The 18,636-nt window shown below is 42.0% G+C and overlaps 1 protein-coding gene across 7 annotated transcripts in view; it reads left to right on the top strand.

The window, feature by feature from the left end:
- Nucleotides 1-16,965, top strand: part of LPAR1 (lysophosphatidic acid receptor 1) — a 111,069-nt gene extending 94,104 nt beyond the window's left edge. For all 7 annotated transcript variants that reach the window (XM_084779229.1, XM_084779228.1, XM_084779227.1 and 4 more), the window contains one exon: nt 14,569-16,965. In XM_084779229.1, coding sequence (XP_084635355.1) covers nt 14,569-14,870 — 302 coding nt within the window. In that variant the 3' untranslated portion in view covers nt 14,871-16,965. The remainder of the gene's footprint in view (nt 1-14,568) is intronic.
- The last annotated feature ends 1,671 nt before the right edge of the window (nt 16,966-18,636 follow it).

Here is an 18,636-nt window from a genome sequence, read left to right as displayed (position 1 = left end):
ATGAAATTAATTTGGGAGAAGTCATCCTATTTAACATCTAGATGGCTTCTTAATTCTGTGTTTGTGTACATGCACAAACACATACACACACATGCATATATACTCAATTTAAAAATTTCTAAGTAATCACTTCTTTTAATACTTTTTCAAACCTATTCTTTGTTGTCTTCTGTTATTCTAATAGTTTAACTCTTGCTTATTTTTGTTACAATATCACAACTTCGGGTGCTCTGTTTTACACTAGATTTTCATTCTTTATCTCTGCTGTTCGGATTGAGTGAATTCTATAACACCATGTGTCTGTCATTGCCACTTTGAAATTGGACCCACTCAACTGATTTTCATGACTGGTTTTATAATTTCCACTTATTGAAAAATGAAATAAAATGGGTTGTAACTTTTTTCCTTTTTGCTGAGATTTGCTCCATTTTCAATCGATTCTAAAGAATTTGGAATTGCTTGCTGAAGCATTGGCTGCTTTAAAATATTGTTACTCACTCCATCATTTGGTTAATATTCACATTAGTGTTGGTTATTTATCATTTCTCCACCAAGTTGTGATATCCTGGGTGTTGGAATGATCGGTGGATTTTCGCTGTATTCTGCACACTTAGTTACCATGTTGGGAGACTCACATTCTTATTCTTCCAGCAGAGTGTCATCCCTGTTGGTTTCAGCATGCAAATCCTAACCTGCATGCGCTTCCATCGGCAGCATAACCTTCTGGGACCATGTGCTGCTATTTTGATCTGTGTCTGAATCTAGTACGGTTCTACTGATCCCTGCTAGGTGTCTCCTGGTGGGGGAAGGGCTCCGGGTGGGGCTTTCCAATGCCTCTTGTAGAACAAGAGAATGGCAGATTTCCTAGAGGCCGACACTTCTGATGCCCTTCCCTCCGCAAGTGCAACGGCTCAAGTGGAGCCCTTTGTAGTTACAACCAGTCCCCTAGTTAGAGGTATTGAGTGGGGACAGCCCTGTCCCTGACCACAGTCCTCTTACTGAAGAGGGATCAGGACCTTTCCCTATGCTAACACACTGGCTCCTTGGTCTTGTTTGCAGGATTTCTGTACAATATGGGGTGAGAAGAGGAAAGGGGTGAGCCTACCTGAGCCACCAGCTGTTACAATGTTGGGCATCTGGAAACTCTGCGCCTGGGTAGTCCTATTTTGTGTGCCCTGGGTTGTGAGATGCCCTGTTACCATGGTGTTCCTCTGATTCTAGGGTCCCTTCCTAGTTCATCTTCTTCTTTGTGCCATAGAGCTCTCTTTGCCTCTTGTATTTCTTTCTAGGGCTTGTATAGTCTACTATTCACACTAGAAAAACATGCATTTGGTTAGTGGCTTTTTTTTTCTCTCAAAAGTCCTCTGCTAGGGGTATCCAACCTGAGGCCCATGGGCTGTTTTCTACCAATACATGACCAAGGATAGCTACGAATGCTACCCAACACAAGCTCGTAACAGTTAAAATATTAGGGAGCTTTTTGGTAATGGGATTGCATGGTTCTCAAGCATGTACTGGTGTCATGCATCGATGTCAAAAGGTTGATGTGTCTGTATGAGCCGTTTGGTTGCTACCCCTCCCAGCTCTCTGTAAAGCAAAACTGAAAGAGACTCAGCTCTCTCCTCTCTTCGCCTTCCTCCTGCTCTGTCACTAACCAGGGCCCTGTAGGCTTCAATGGGCTGAGGTCTCGTGTCTTTAGAAGTGAGGAAGAGAAGCTGATGAAAGACGCGGTTTCAGCTTGCTTTTGTGACTGTGGTGATGTGAGTCAGAAAGTCATCCCATCCTCTGGCCACCACTTCTCCTTTTCCTTTCCCAACAAGCCCAACTTCTCAAACTTTGAGAAAAAATTTTTTAAAGGAGAGTTAATGAAATTTCACACATCAAACTCCAGAAGGGGAAGAAACGCCAAGTGTCTCTGGATTCTGCATCTCCCAGGAGGCTTGTGCAATTTTTTCTTTTTGATTCTGGGAACTGAATGCATGCTGGACAATTCCCCCACCTAGTTAGAAGCCATCAGCTTTTATTCTGAAGGACAGTTTCTAGGAACAGATGAAGAATTCGTTTTGGACTTTTTTGGACCAATTGTATGTTTAGTGAATGTTGTCATTGAGTATTCTATAACTTGAGATGCTCCACCTTGAGCACACATGAGCAAAACCATAAAAATTACAGAAAGATTGCAGGCCTTGGGACCACTCCAGGGTACCCAAAGCCCAATTCTTGACTCTGTGAGGACTGCATACAAATGGCATGCTCATACATGCATATATATAAATGAAAGTTTTGTAAAAATCCTAAAACTTTTAAAAGCATTTTGTCCTTGTTTATTGTTTTTGTTTTGTTTTGGTTTGGTTTTTTTTTTTTTTTTTTTTTTTTGGTTTTTCGAGACAGGGTTTCTCTGTGTAGCCTTGACTGTCCTGGACCCACTTTGTAGACCAGGCTGGCCTTGAACTCACAGCGATCCCCCTGCCTCTGCCTGCTGAGTGCTGAGATTAAAGGTGTGTGCCACCACCGCCTGGCATTTTGCTTAATTTAATTCCAGTTTTAGTGACTTTATCAAGTTTATTTTTTATTTTCTATTTGAGCAATATTTGTATTTTAAAATCTTTCTTTTTTTGAAGGACGCACACTCCTTAAATTTATAATGGGCATGCACCAGCCATTATTTTCTTCTTTTTCTTCTTCTTCTTCTTCTTCTTCTTCTTCTTCTTCTTCTTCTTCTTCCTCCTCCTCCTCCTCCTCCTCCTCCTCCTCCTTTTCCTCCTCTTCTTCCTCTTCCTCCTTCTCCTCTTCTTCCTCCTCTTCCTCCTCCTTCTCCTCCTCCTTACTCATTTATGAAAGTATGCCAGTCTCTGAAAGTAAGACTAATGGGATCATGGGAGTTAATTTGAGGGCTTTCTGAACTATCCTAGACATTTCCAGTTGACCGAGTCTTTAAAAACCTGTCTTCGATATAACACAGTCACTTACTTGGGTTATGTGATGAAATCATTATCAAAATACCTATCCTTATGCAAATGACCTCAGGTGCAGTGAACTTCCAGAGGTTCATTTCACCACTAAGTAAGTTAATGGTGGCAGTGAAAAGCTCTATATGAATTCAGAGTTAATTTTAAAATAGTGATTATGGTAAAAAAAAAAAATACCACTAATGAGCATTAAGCAGTGAAGCATTGTTCTCATGGCAACTCCCAGCCATGGCAATAACCAATCTCTGATGTAGCTTTTTAAAAACAGGCTCTATGTATATGAGGCTATGTAGGCAGGCAGGGGTATGTGCCTTTGTATTCATATTCTTATGCTTTCTTTAAGGGGAAGAGGAGAAAACAAGGTCTCATGTAGCCCAGGCTAGCCCCAAACCACCATGTAGTCACAGATGGCTTTGAACTTCTCATCTTCCTGTGCCAGCTCCTGAGTGCTGGGATTACATGTGTCCATCATGCCTGATTCATGTAACACTGACTGGGGGCTAAACCTATGGAGTTGTTTATACAAAGCAAGCACTCTATCCCCAGGCCACACACTTGTTCTTAACTGTCTCTCCACCAAATTGAAACAACCCAAAACGTTGTAAAATGTAACAGTGCATGCCCCAGCCACTTTTCTGTCTGTTAGAGTAAAACTGCATCCAATTTGGCTTTACTTGTACTCTCTATGTTCCGTCCTCTTCTCTCTTGAACCTGCTCCAACCAGGCTTCGGTTCTCATCACGCCACTCAGCCATCAACAGTGACCTTCCTATCACTAAATCCACCTTTAAAAGTTGTTTTCGGCCTTGACTTCTCTCTTTCTCTCCCACGTCCAGTCAACAGATCACATCACCTGGACCATCGAAATGCCACCTTCCTTGGTCCAATGGCAGCGGCAGCACCTATAAGCATTTTGAGAAGCCACTGGCATCCCTGCTGCACGGGGATCCTTATGTGTCTACTTGCTCTCTCGGTTTCCAAGTACCATCCCTCTCCAAAGGCGCTGTACTTTCTTAGTTGCTTTTCTCATCAGTCCCAGATACTAAGCTCAGCGAGGCCAGAGAATTGTTTTACCTCTTTGATTCACTGTTATATCTCTACTACCCTGAAAAGCACTTGAAATAGAACAGACATTCATTTTTTTAAAAGGAAGAAAAAGGAAAATTAGTGTAATATTTCCCTAAGGCCAGTAATTTAGCTACCAATAGCCAACTGTTTTTGTTCCTAAAACTTTATACCAAGCTCATAATTACCTAATTTTACATTATCTGTTAAATAATGAGTACAAACAAGGAAAACATATGTTTGTAAACTAGGTGAATATTTTCCAAATATTCAGTGAGGGCAAATTGAAATGAAAAAAAAAGTTTGAAAATAGCTGGAGAAACACTGTTTGGAGGAACCATAAAACAGTTGTAAGGCCTTTGCCGTCAGGTTGCTTTGGAAGAAGTTTGAGCCAGGCATGGTGTACAAGCCTGTAATCTTAGCCTTTGGGAGGCAGAGAGGACCACAAGTCCACAGCTAGAGTTAGAGTGAAGTCTGTCTTCAAAACAAAGCCAAAAATAAGTGGGCACTATAGCTTGGCGGATTAAACATTGCTGCCACCAAGCCCGATGACCTGAGTTCAATCCCACATAGTGGGAAGAAAGAATCAGTGAGCTGTGCTCTAGCCCTGCCTCTGGCCCATGCACATTGGGCACGTGCATGGTCACACGCCTAAACACAAAATAAAAAATTTTAATGTGGTTAAAAAAAAAAAGTAAAGCAAGAAAGAAGAAAGGGGAATTTTAAGTGCTGTCTCCATATTGGAGGAGCCACGTTGGAAGTTACTTGAGATGGTTAATTGGTGCGGCTTTTGGTTGGAAGATGACACAGTGGCTTCAGTCAAAAGACCCAAGTTCAAATAAAGAGTCTGGGCAGTGTTTCAAAGGATTGGCAAATGAATACAAATTTTTATTTTCAAGTTGAATAGCGCGGCTAATGTAGCATCTTTATGATGCTCCAAACGCTTCTGAAATGAGTTGACTCTTCCTCTCAGTTGAAGCCTACGTTGTGCAATTGTTGGTTGTTTGGTGACAAATAATGCATATTTCACATTGTGTTCTTTTTAACTAATACAGTGTTTTGAGATTATTTGGTAACAATAAAAGACAGAGTATCCCTCCTTTTGAAACAAGAGTTCACTTTTTGTATACGATGTGATTTGTTTTATTTTCTATGGCAGTGTGCTATTTTTAATTTTTTAAAAAATAAACCATACTGCCAAGACTGTACATCATTTGTACAATGGGTGGATACATTCATAGGATGAATTCTCAGAAATGATATTGCCTCAAGTTATGTTTTAAGATTTACTTTTTTTTTTTTATACGTATGAGTGCTCAGCCTACACGTGTATTTGTCTTCCACATTCATGCCTGGTTTTGGAGGAAGCCAGAAGCAGGTACAGGATGCCCTGGAATTTGAGCTGTAGATAGTTGTGAGTGGTCATGAGGGTGCTAGGAACTGAACCTTAGTCTCTGGAAGGACAGCTAGTGCCCAGAGCCACCCCTCCAGCCCCTACAGTTTATTTAGGAAGCATTGGTTGCTGTTGCTTAGGTTTCCTGTGCTGTAAGAATTTACTGGGTTACACTCAAAGTTCTTTTTGTCAGAGCTGATCTACCAGGTTTTCACTCAATACCTGTAATTAAAAATAACCGGTATTCATGCAAAAACAAAAAAAGATACTTGTAATTATAGACATGGTAATCCTAATCCTGAACACCTTTAACATCCGTTTCCTAATTGAATAATGTTTGTCCTAGTCTTTCTTTCTACATGTTTAAACCTGTTTTTTTTTTTTTAAGATTTTAAAGTTTTTGATAACAGGAGATACCTTCTGTACAGCTATCATATTATAGCGGAACAGACTGTCCCTCCCTCCCACTCTGTCAGGAATCTGTTCTTTGGAAAGGTCAACCCAGGACATCTGGCAGCCAGAGGAGACACAACAGACTTGCAAAAACACAATCACATTGACAATTTCAGCCGCTCTTCTTTTCATGTCTTTCGGACTCATTAGGGAAAGAGTAGATGTAATAAACATTTTTAGGTTGCAAAGAAAACCACACGAAATTTCTAGATTTACTTTTGGACCAAACGCTGATTTTTTTCCTCTTTTGGCAGGGGAAGAAAAGATAAATAAATGAAATTTCCATTATGTTTCTGTGCCTTTGAAATTTCCCTCCAAGTAGTACATACCGTGTTGGTTCATGAAGTGCAAAGACTAAAATTCACTGGATTTTGTCCTTTCCTATATAATCCATGAGTATTTTCAGCCAGACTTCAGCGCTTAGAGGCACATCATTCGGGAAGAATCTTAACTCATAGCTGGAAATTAAATATGTTGCAAAGCCAATTATAAACTTCCTGTTCATGTTGAACTTTTGCAAGGGAACGATTTTGGGGGCGGAGTTCATTTATCCCTTTAATGAGATAAATATTATTCAAATCACCTTGGTAACAGCTGGGCTGTAGTCACCCTGTAGCTTTAGTATTGCACTCTAAGTTAACTGATGTTGGTCTGGAATTGACAACGATAACTTTCCCAGAAGATCTGAGGGTTTTTCAATAACTCCTCTGCACGGCTGTAGGGCGGCATTGATGTTTTGGTTATTGGTGGGCAGTAACAGCCTGGTAAGTCAGCCTCAACTTCTACTTCATCTTTACCTGGAGACATAGGTGGACACATACAGAGAGGAGGGGCAGGGGGCAACCCATATTAACATGGTTTAGACTACTGTTCAGTCTGTTCTGTTGAAGATAAATTCAAGAATGTCCTTGTGCTTGCAGCAAGAGACCGCAGGCTTGTGTTCTAGTCCTGAATGTGTGAGGGGCTGGCAGTGTGCATGCTTAAGAGGATGCATGGCCCTGTGTGTCCTGGGGATGGCCATGCTGCTTCTGTTTGACTGTTACTGGTTTTTTTTCTCTTGTTTTCCCTCTTCCTGTGGTTTTCTAATGGCATTTTGGCTATACACTGGATCGTCATCACTGGATATGCAAGTATAGGCAAAACACCAGCTTTGGTGCCAGTTCGTTTGACTATCCTCCCTAAAATAAGACGTCCTCTACTTAGACGTCCCCGCAGCATGGTGTCCTCCAGCGCAGCTGAAGGTGAAGCGACAAGCAGTGTTAGTGTAGGGAATAGGGAACAAAATGGCTTCCAATGGGTTCTAGTGGATGCTTTCATAGATGGGAACTGTTAATGACTTAGTGACTAAATGAAGATGTGTTATTTTATAAAAATACTGTTCATGGAAAAAGAGAAAGCATCCCTGAAAATAAAAATAAAGAATAAATTTTAAAAATGAGATGAAAATAAAAGTTAAAAAGAAATAAATTTCTTTGCCTGCCTTTGTTTACCCAACACTGACAAAAAGCATGGATCACCCACCAACAAAGTGGACAAAGAACAACTAAAGACCCGATATTGATTCTAGAGAAGACGTTCAGTGTGTCTTCCTGGTTGGCAAATAAAAGCAAGATTCTAAAAATATAAAAGAGAAATGAGGAATCAGCCATATTTGAATGTCCAGTCTAAAAATATTTACTATATATTATAAAGGTAGCCCGCAAGGGGCAAAAAGAATGGAGAGAAAAATCACTCCAAATAAAAATGGAATGCTTCTTAATAAAACTGCCCAACAAAGGCCAAACAACAATTCTGAACAAAGACAATATATCTAGTCAATACATTGGCAACCTCCTCAGTAAAAGTAAATACGCTGGCATGTAACAAAAAGTTTTGATGAACAGACTTTATTGTGGGACGATGTGTGTTCTTTTATTCACTTATTCTAAGAAAAAATAGTTCAACAGATTTTTACAGGATACTGTAGAGCCAGTGACAAGCAGAAAGACCCTGGTGATAGAAAAAAAAGTTGTAACCTATAGCTACCCTGTAAACAACGACACATGACAACTGTGATGGCTTCACCTGTGAGGGTTACACAGCACTGAGAATGCATGAAAGGGATTTTTGACCTTATTGTGGAAGACACCCTGAAAGTAATGGCAGGCAAAGGCTGAGTGGGAGTTAGATTGGGGTAGGGTGGATAATAACCGGGTCTGGGGCAGGGGTGGCACACGGAAGGTCACTGAGAAGGTGAGTCTATCTAGGAGTCATGGGGTCAGTGCCATGCGAAGGCTGAGAAGTACAGAAGGCCCCTAAGGCAGCAGACAGAGTGGCAGTGCCATCAGGCGTGGCTCTGCAATATTCTGTTCTTGAGCACACTGTTCTGAGAGAAAACCATTTTCAGTTTATGCAAGCTTGAAAGGATGCCGTTGTGTAGACTCATGCAAACAGGGGAGGGAGAAGAAAAAAAATTCATAGTACCATGGACTGGTGACCAAGCCTGTGCCACATGCGATGTCACTTCATGGGTGATATCCCAGATCTAGACTATAGCATCCCAAACCTATACATCTAGTAGCAGCCATGTCCAGACTACAGAGCGCTTCTCGAGGGCAGAATCGTATATTATACCAACCAGACAGCAAAACGTGGCTGGGCTGTGTCTTCCTTGCCTCTAATCTATCCTGCTTTTCTGAGTCCTTAGACTCCATAGACTCCATATGAATTAATTATTTTCAAAGGACAGGGAAAAAAATCTGTGATAATGTAAGCTAGTCCTCTAGAAAAAGCCTTCATCTCAAAAGGCCATCACAAGCTGGGACTGGTGGCACAATCTGGAATCCCAGCTACTCAGGAGGCTGGGGCAGGAAGATTGCAAGTTCAAGACCAAGCTGGGCTAGAATAAGTTCAGTGCCTAGTAAGGGTCTCTCTCTAAATAATATCAAAAGACATTGGGGATATAACTCAGTGTAAAGCATTTGTTTAATATGCATGAGGCTCTGGGCTCAATCCCTATTGCTGCGTAAAAACACCCCATATAGTTACATCACAATGACCCCTTAGCTACTGGACAGAGGACTAAGCTTTATTATATCTGTGGTCCACCACCCAACTGAGCTTCCTTCAAGATATGTTAGATAAAGACTTGTTACCGTAGAATCAAAATGGACCTTCAGAGATCAACTGGCATACAACTGGCCTGCCCTGAGGGAACACACAAATTCAATGATACTTGGGGGGTGGGGGAAGCTTCTAAAACCCTCATTCGAGAAATGAAAAGAATCAGGCCACAGAGAGGTTAGCATGAGTCCACGGCTGGTGGAGAAATGACTTAACCTTGACTTGTTCCCATCTGTGGAATTCCTGACTTTTTTGTGAAAACACAGATTTGCCAGCCCAGACTGGAAGTGCTTTTCTGCTTTGTTCATCCACAATCACAGGGTCTCTCCCTAAGGATCTTCTCTGGCCCCCGGTGCCTATGGTTTTCTTTACCTTGGTTTTGTGTTCCATAATAAAGTGAAGACGCAAAGTTCAACTGGTTAGGAAAGAGCCACTCCAGGAAAAATCGCTGATTCTGAGAGCAGCGCTAAGCATTACGCCTTGGGTGGCTCTGCAGAAGGGAGGCAAGGTGTGTTTACACAACTGTGCTCTGTAGCTCGGACCTGTTGTTCCAAAGCCGCCCCGTTTCTCCCTGCCTCTTGCACCAGCATCCCAGCACCTCTCCTCTCATTTTCACAGGCAGCAGGCCTTCCCAGATTGCTTTGACAGATGCCTAAGAAAGAACTGCAGCTTGTTTGAGGAAAGGCAACCCTCAGACACCTTTGAAATAGTCCCCTGTCCCCATCTTCCTTGTGATGATGACAAGTCGGGGTTGGGGGTGGGGGACCTTTGTACACAGTGAGAGGAGGCAAAGCTCCCAGGACTCAACCTTTCAGGAGCCTGGCAGAGTGACTTGAAGGTATCCTCATCTGATATCCTATAGGCGCCTCAGGCAAAACACACCACACCGGACTACTGACTCTGTCCGCTGCTGCTCCCTACCCTCCATCAATAAAACACTAGTCCAGTACTTTCCCCTGCTTCCTCTGTCAGCAAAAGGCTCTGCCCATGCATCATTCCAGTTGAAAACCCAAAGCCATCCTAGATACACCCTCTTTCTTACCATCAGGTGAAGGACAGCCCCACAGCGACTTTTCCAGTCCTCTATGCTCTACTCTGCCTATGTTGCTGCCCTGATTCAGGCTCTGCTCATTCCTATTTAGAAACTACAAATAACTGAGTATATATACACATATATGTGTACATAAACTCTCTCTGTCTCTGTCTCTCTGTCTCTCTCTCTCTCTCTCTCTCTCTCTCTCTCTCTCTCTCTCTCTCTCTCTCTCTCTCTCATCTTGATAATTTTCTTCTTCCACTGTCACTAATCTGTATCTTAAGTGAAAACCTGACAGCCTAGTCCAGTGAGATTAAAATGAGTCATTATTCCTTATAATCCTTTGTTTGCATTATTGTCCTGTGCAACTTAGGTTGAGAACCAATGCTAGGTTGAAGAATGAAAGTCTTAGTCCGACACACAGGGTCTTCGTGACCTTGGAATCATATCTTCTGCCATTTCTGGTTTTTCAATACGCAACCACAAACTGTACTTCCTCTCTTCCACTGTTGAATACCGTGCTTTGGTTGTGTGTCTTGGTCTGGAGAGAGTCTGCCATCAGGGGTATGCAAGAGATGCTAAGCAGCACCAAAAGTAGTCTTCATGCTGGAATTCTATACTTCTATTTTATTTTCCACCTTGTAAAGTGTGGAGCTGAAAAGCTACAGAGCCACTGGGAGTTGTGTCACTTCCTTGTGCTCCCTCCCTCCCTCCCTCCCTCCCTATCTCCCTCCCTCCCTCCCTATCTCCCTCCCTCCCTCCCTCCCTCCCTGCTGTCCTTTTCCTGTACAGCCATGAGTCCTGAGATGGGCTGGGCTCTGGCAATCTGCGTAGTCTTAATACCAAGTCTTCATGGCTCACGTCGTGTCCCCATGCTCTTCCTTGCTGAGGGTCTATCTCAGAGCCGTGTGTACAAGCTGTCTCATCCGTGACACTCAGGATGGCACCGAGAGTGGACAGTGTAGAGAAAGCATTTGCAAGCATTTGCTCCTAGTGCCCTGTAGAGTAGGAAGAGAGCTGTTGCTGCTTCTCTGCTTTACAGATACAGAAATGGAGGCTTTGTCCAACTCATCCATATGTCTTACAAGGGCCCAGCCAAGTTCCTATAGATTGGTTATGGTGGGTGATGCACAGGTGACCCAACTCAGAGCCAACTACTTATTTTTTTAAAAAAAAATTGCATGAGACTTTCATTCTTGGAAGCTCAGAGGGAAATCAATGCCTTGAGCAAACCTGATTTCAGACTACACATTTAGGAGCTCGACCCCATTGGGCTTTCCAGTCCCCCTGTTCCTCACCTTTAATACACTCTTATCTTTGGGCCAGTGTGATCCAAGACACCACTGTGAAAGAGAAGGGAAGGAGGGGGGGAAGGTCCATATGATTCTCTCTCTCTCTCTCTCTCTCTCTCTCTCTCTCTCTCTCTCTCTCTCTCTCTCTTCTCTCTTTCCCCCTCTCTCCTTTCTTTCTTTCTGGTCCATCCATTCATCCATCGATTTATTTATCTATCTATTATCTGTCATCTATTTATTTATTGAGACAAGGTTTTGTTGTGTAATTCTAGAATTCAACTGTAGACCAGGCTGGCCTCGAACTCACAGAGATCTGCCTGCCTCTGCCTCCTGAGTGCTGGGGTTACAGGCGTGTGCCACCACTGCCCGGGCTAATAAAATCGGTTTTCAATGTAGGTTTCTGAGGCTGTCAACTCTGCTTCACTAAGATGATTGAGTCTTGAAAATTCCAAGACAGCATGGTTGGACCTAATCACTGTTACAAAAACAGTGCCTTCCAGTGGAAGAGAAAGGGAAGAACTCCAAGTCCCTTCCTGAAGTGCTCACATAGTTCAACATCTGTCGGCTGTGGCATATCCCACTTCCTGTGGCCAAATCTAACAGGGTGCTTTTTTGGTTTCTGTTGTTGCTCTCAAAGTGAAGTCGAAAGTCTCACTTCTAAGGCCATCCCTTTCCTAAAAAAGACTTACTCTTCTTGAACTTTAGCATTGGAGGAAATCATGAACAACCCACGGTGGTATTTGGATCGCCTTCTGATCAAAGTCAAGCAGACACAGCAACAATATGAGAATAAAGGCCTTTCCTTACTGCTCCCTACAGGGAGAAAGAGGTCATTTTATTTAAGCGCATCTGTCTGTGCTTGTAGCCAGCAACACTGAACTAGAGCTCAATTAGAGCACTGATAAAGGGAAAGAAACTTTTAGGATTGCTTTCCCATTTATGAGTGAGTGTGTGTGTGTGTGTGTGTGTGTGTGTGTGTGTGTGTGTGTGTGTATGTATGTTCCAAGTGGACGAATAATGGGACCGTGCATTTTTCCATCCAAGCATTTTCCACCCCTGAGAATAATTTATTTCCTGGCTTTTCAATGAATAAGGCATTATTTCTGAAACCCAAGAGGCATTCCTTTGATTTCTCTTCATGTTTAGCTTTCTGAATGGTTTTCAATAAAAGAAATTCAAGGGCTTGGAATGAAGGCTCTGTTAACACTTTTATTGAGGCTCAGATAGTGGTCTGGCTGTTATCTGCTGGTATATTATTTTCCCTCTCTGAGGAGTGTCTAAGGTATTGTATTTATTAGAAAAACGAAGCACCTTGGATGCTCTTCAAAGTGCACAGCAGTTTAAAACCAATACATACTGGTATTACAGAACGAAGAGCTTTATGGGGCACTTTTCATCTTGCTGTATTTGTATTGCCCTGCTGGAAAGGTTCAAAAGAAGAGAGAGAAAGAGAGAGAGAGAGAAAGAGAGAGAGAGAGAGAGAGAGAGAGAGAGAGAGAGAGGAGAGAAGAGAAGAGAAGAGAAGAGAAGAGAAGAGAAGAGAAGAGAAGAGAAGAGAAGAGAAGGGAAGAGGAGAGGAGAGGAGAGGAGAGAGAGTTCACATTCAAAGCTGAGGTGTTTGGAGACTAAATTGCATTTTGTTCACTTTTTCTTTGAAGCTCACTCCTTGAGGCTGGTCCAAGCTGAGGACTCTAGCCTAAGTTTGCATTCACCAAGGCCAGCACTACCGTGTGCATCTACTTACCCTCTGTTCCCTAGATAGCTGATTATCCAACCCAGGGCCTGTTCGCTGAGGTGTAGTGGCACACGCTGCCCCACTGGATACGATTCCTTCAGTAGGAGATGCCGAGGGTGCCTAGATAACAGTCATCAAGGCTAGCTACTCATTTCATGACTTACACATTCCCTCAGATCCAAATGGAAAGTGATCTCGGAAACTAAGTTGGATGGGGTACCTTTTCCTCACTGCATTTCCAAACCACTTATGGTTATAGAAAGAGCTTACTAATACAGAGCAGTTGTGGGTAAGAAAAGAGAAAACAGCTGAAACATAGACTTTGGTTATAAATATTTAATTTCATAAGTTGCAAAAGAGTGGAGGGATATGGTAGAGCTTTCAGCAATGTGGACTCCAGAGCCACGCTCCAAGACTAGAGTTTTGTTTCTTGCTCACTGCTCTCCAGTGCCTTGTTCTTTTAAAGGGGGTCTTTAACTTTCTAGGTCTCAGTCTGTCTATGCAGTGAGGTCTTAGTTTTTCCTGCTATCTGTGCAGACTAAATGAGTTATCTTTTGTCAAGTGTAGGCAAGAGCTCTGATGGTTGGATTAAAAAACAAAAACATTCACTGCAGGAAGCTATATGCCACAGAGCTCAGAACAGCAATACTGCTGTAGGGGTTGGGTTTTGTTTTTTGTTTTGTTTTTGTTTTGTTTTGTTTTTTTGAGACAGGGTTTCTCTGTGTAGCCTTGGCTGTCCTGGACTTGCTTTGTAGACCAGGCTGGCCTCGAACTCACAGAGATCTACCTGCTTCTGTCTCGCAAGTACTGGGATTAAAGGTGTGAGTCACTGTGCCCGGCTTGCTGTTGGGGTTGTTAACCTGTACTACATGATTATTTTCTTAGCGTCCATTTATGATTTATAACCAAAACCAGGAGGTAAATAGACCATGTCTAGTTTTTGTTTTTGTTTGTTTGTTTGTTTGTTCAAGACAGGGTTTCTCTGTGTACCCTTTGCTGTCCTAGACTAACTTTGTAAATGAGGCTGGCCTCGAACTCACAGAGATCCACCTGCCTCTGCCTTCGAAGTGCTGGGATTAAAGGCATGCACCACCGCTGCCTGGCCCATGTTTAGTTTTTCAGATGAGAAAAATGAGACAAAAATTCAATTTGCCTAACCCACCCAGTTCCCCAAATGGCAAAGCAATGATTTGTGCAATGGTGAACAGAAACCAGAAACTGCACCTTTGTAAACATGGAAGTGTGTGCCAATAACGTCTGTCTTTTGGACCACAAACATTTATACCTTTATGATATTTTTTAAATGAACTTATATAGCGTGTATTCCGAATGCATCTTCTCATAAAGAAACTGTTTTATCAAACTCTGTGGTCTGTTTAAAATTATTAATATTATCTCATATGTCCTTGGGCTTAACTAGGACTTGAATCAGCAGCATCTTATTAAGGTGGCTATTTTCGTCACACGTTTCACAGTAATATTTGCTATTCTCCTTCTAATGCTCTTGTCATGCCCATGTCACCATAGGTGCCTTTATCGTCTGCTGGACTCCAGGACTGGTCCTGTTACTTCTGGATGTGTGTTGCCCGCAGTGTGACGTCCTGGCCTATGAAAAGTTCTTCCTCCTCCTCGCCGAGTTCAATTCTGCTATGAACCCCATCATCTACTCCTACCGCGATAAAGAGATGAGCGCCACTTTCAGGCAGATCCTGTGTTGCCAGCGCAACGAGAATCCCAATGGCACCACGGAAGGCTCTGATCGCTCCGCGTCCTCTCTCAACCACACCATCCTGGCCGGAGTTCACAGCAATGACCACTCTGTGGTTTAGAAGGAAGCCACCTGGCTTCTGTGGAGCTGTGAACCCCACCCTAGCCCCCATTGCCAGGGCAAGGTTGGAGTCAGAGGAGATGAAGACACTTAATGTAGTTAAACACTAACCAATGGCAGTATTTTTTTGTCCCTAGACCCAAGAGACTTGAGGATGAGCCTATTTGGCAACCCCTGTCTTCTCCTTTGGAAAATAGAAGTGGACTGTCTTGCAGAGGAATTCAGAAACAGACTTTGGGGTGACTGTGTAGCCTTCACTAACTAGACTTAAGAGATTTGTTTTTTATGGTTTGGCTTGAGCCAGAAAGAATTCTGCCGAATCGAGTACACAACTTTACACAGGCTTCCCCTTTAAAAACAAACAAACAACCAACTCTGGAGGATACATTTCATTTAATAAGTATGCTTATGACTGCCAACATGTTTGTGATTGAAAAGACTGTTAAACTGACATAGGTGAATTTTTTTCCCACTATGGAAGAAAAATGTAAATTGGAATGATTTTTGTGTTTGTTTAGAAAGCAAACATGTGATGTGTGTATACAATGTGCTCTTCTTTAAAGATAAAAGGATACTATTTTAAATCTTCTAGGGCATAGAAGAATCTGGTAAAAATCAGTATTCCTTTAGGCTATGGAAGAAACAATATCCTAATCAATTACCTTTTAATTAAACTATTGAAACACACATGAAAGGCAAGGAATGTGAGCTTGTCACCCAAAGAGTGCATACTCTAAAACCATTAGAGAAAAGGAAGTGTGGTCATGTCTCTGCATAGTTAAGATGCCCAAGGGCGTTCTTCATGCCAGAGCATCAGTGGATTTTTTTTTTAAGCCTGTGGTTTTCCAAGTTATAAAATAATACATACTTACTATAGAAAACTTGAAAATTGCAGAACAGTATGAAAAAGGAAAAAAAAAAAGATTACTGATAGTTTGCCTAGAAGTAACCATCTTTACCAGCTCATGCGTGTATGCCTATAGATATATATACCTGTTTACATAATTGGGATGTTATTGTAAAATGTTTTGCAACTTTTTTCTTTCAGAATTGCCAGGTTTTCCTATGGTATTTTTTCTTTCTTTTCTTTTTTTTTTTTTTTTTTTTTTTTTACAAAAACAGTGTTAGTGGCTATATAATATTCCTTTTAATGGATGCAGCTCAGTTTATTTAACCATTCCTGTATTGTTGAGTAGGTTTTTAATTTTTTTCATTATTATAATATTGGGAGAATCTTGTGTACATAAAACTTTGCCAGTATCATTGATTATTTACTTAGGACTATCCCCATGAAGGACCTACTTTTTAAAATGTGAAATGTCCTCGTGTGTTTTTACTTTATAAAAAGGGATGCTCTACTTTCAAGCTGCAGGGATGGCAGTGCTGACCAAAGCCCTCAAAATTACCTTTTTAGAAAAGAAACACAGTGGTTACTTGAGTTGAGGATGGCTTCTTAACGAGATGGTTCCCAATAACCAAGATGCCCTAATGTAACTAGTAATCTCACGTTAGATTTTTGAGGAAATGGTTCTTGGTGGCCACAACTGTCGGAAATAAAGAAAACATGAAGAGACCAAACATTGGAAGTGAATCCAGCACTGCTGTACTAAGTGGCCTGGGTGGGGTGTGTTAGCAACTGGCTGCTGTGTGATCTCCAGCAACCACCCACTAGATGTTCCGTGTTCAGAGATGCCTGGTCTGTTGACCTGGTGGCTAGTGGCTCTATTGTCCTGACATAAGGAGCAACTAGGAAGGAGGAGAGTCCTGAAGCAGGTGTGAGGAGGTCAGGAGGATGTCTGAGAGAAAGAAGTCCTGAGGAGAGTGGCATTCCAGGAAGGAGGAAGGCAGAGTGTGGCCTGTGACTAGACAGAGGGTAGGCACATGATGTGTGCCTGGTGAAAATAAAAGCAAGTGGAGAGCCAGTTGGCAGGAAAAAGATTTTGGTCAGAGTTTACACAAAAAGGAAAAAAAATCATACTGGAAGTGAGTGAAATAAACTTGGACTTTTATTGATGCCCATTTTATAGGAAGTGGGGTAAGGACTATTTGAATTGAAAAACGTACTAATTGAACCTTAATAAATCATTCTCAATCCATGTTTGGTGGCCGGTGCTATTTCTATTGTTCCAGAAGCTTCTCACCTGTACTATGCTGTCGTCCCTCTCTGACCTTCTTTAACAGTCTGAGGTGAACCAACAACTGTTCCTCCAGCCAAGGCATTGGTTCCTGTCCCATGAGATTCATGAGAAAGATGTTACCTCAGCAGGATGGCTCCTAAGGCAAAGTGTTTCCAAGGGATTGTTTATTATTTATTTATTTACTTTAAATAAAAGAAATATAAAATAAAGCAAAAAACCAACACCTCGAAATTGGACAAAAACAAATAAACAGAAGGAAAAGAGCCCAAGAGAAAGCACAAGAAACAGAGTCCCACTTGTTTGCACTCAAGAATCCCATAAAAACACTAAACTGGGGGCCGTAATATATATGTAAAGGGCCTGGTACAGCCCCATGCAGGCCCTGTGCATGCTGCTCCAGCCTCTGGGTTCATATGAGCTGTGACCATGCTGATTTAGAGGGCCTTGTTTCCTTGGTGTCCTCTATCCCTTCTGGCTCTTACTCTCTTTCTGCCTCCTCTTCTGCAGAGTTCCCTAGTCCCTGAGGGGAGGGATTTGATGGCTGTATCCCATTTGGGGTTGAATATGTCAAGGTCTCTCACACTGCATATTGTCTGACTATGGATCTCAGTATTTCTTCTTACTGCCTGCTGTAGGAGGAAGCTTCTCTGATGATGGCTGAACAAGGCAGTGATCTATGAGTATAGCACAATATTAAGAGTCATTTTGTTTTTGTTTTTGTTTTAACAGAAGTATTTGATTTTACTCTAGGTCCTTGGTCTCAGGTTCTTGGTCACCCAAGCAGTGTTAGGTATGGGTTCCATCTCATGGAGTGGGCCTTAAGTCAAATCAGATATTAGTTGGTTATTTGCACAAGCTTTGTGCCACCATTGCACTAGCATATATTACAGGTAGGCATCCATTGTCAATCCAAGGATTTGTGGCAGAGTTGGCATTTATTTCCCCCTTTTGGTAGCCTGTAGAGTACCTTTCTGTACCCAAGATGCTAGAACGTAAAGATGAAGGATCTATGTAGGCACCAGCTCCACTTCTTCATGTTCAGCGAGTTGTATAAGTGTTGTCTTCGGCAATGGAGCCTTGGTGTCAGTTTGTGGAGAACAACCTCTATATAGTCTTAGCAACGTTCTGGGTTGTTAGGGGATTGCTATGGTAACCCCTTTGTCCAACAACTCAACTGGATGTAGTTCAATTCCAATATTGGTATCTTCATTGGTGACAAAAGATAGCCAGTTGTGTCTCTGTTCCCCCAGTATTTGGCAATTTCATTTAGATTGCCTTTAATATGTGTATATATTTTAGGAATCTTATGCCCCTCAAATAGCCCTTAGTTTTAACTGTCTTTTCCCATTTTCCCTCCCTCGTTCACTTTCTCCCTTCTTGATCATCTAATCCCATCTCCCTGCAATCCATCCATAACTATATTTTATTTCTCTTTCCTAACAAGATCTATCTGTTTCCCCTAGTCACCCTATGTCAAATATCTGCAGTTCTATGAATTATAGCTTGGTTATCATTGACTTAGGGGCTAATAGCCACATATAATGAGTATATACCACATGTCTCTGTCTAGGTCTGGGATACATCACTCAGGATGATGTTTTGTTTTGTTGTTGTTGTTGTTGTTTTTTT

This window comes from Acomys minous, assembly GCF_964271855.1.
Source record: "Acomys minous genome assembly, chromosome: 1".
Taxonomy (NCBI): domain Eukaryota; kingdom Metazoa; phylum Chordata; class Mammalia; order Rodentia; family Muridae; genus Acomys; species Acomys minous.
Note: the sequence above shows the minus strand (reverse complement) of the source record. Positions and strands in the feature narration are given on the sequence as shown.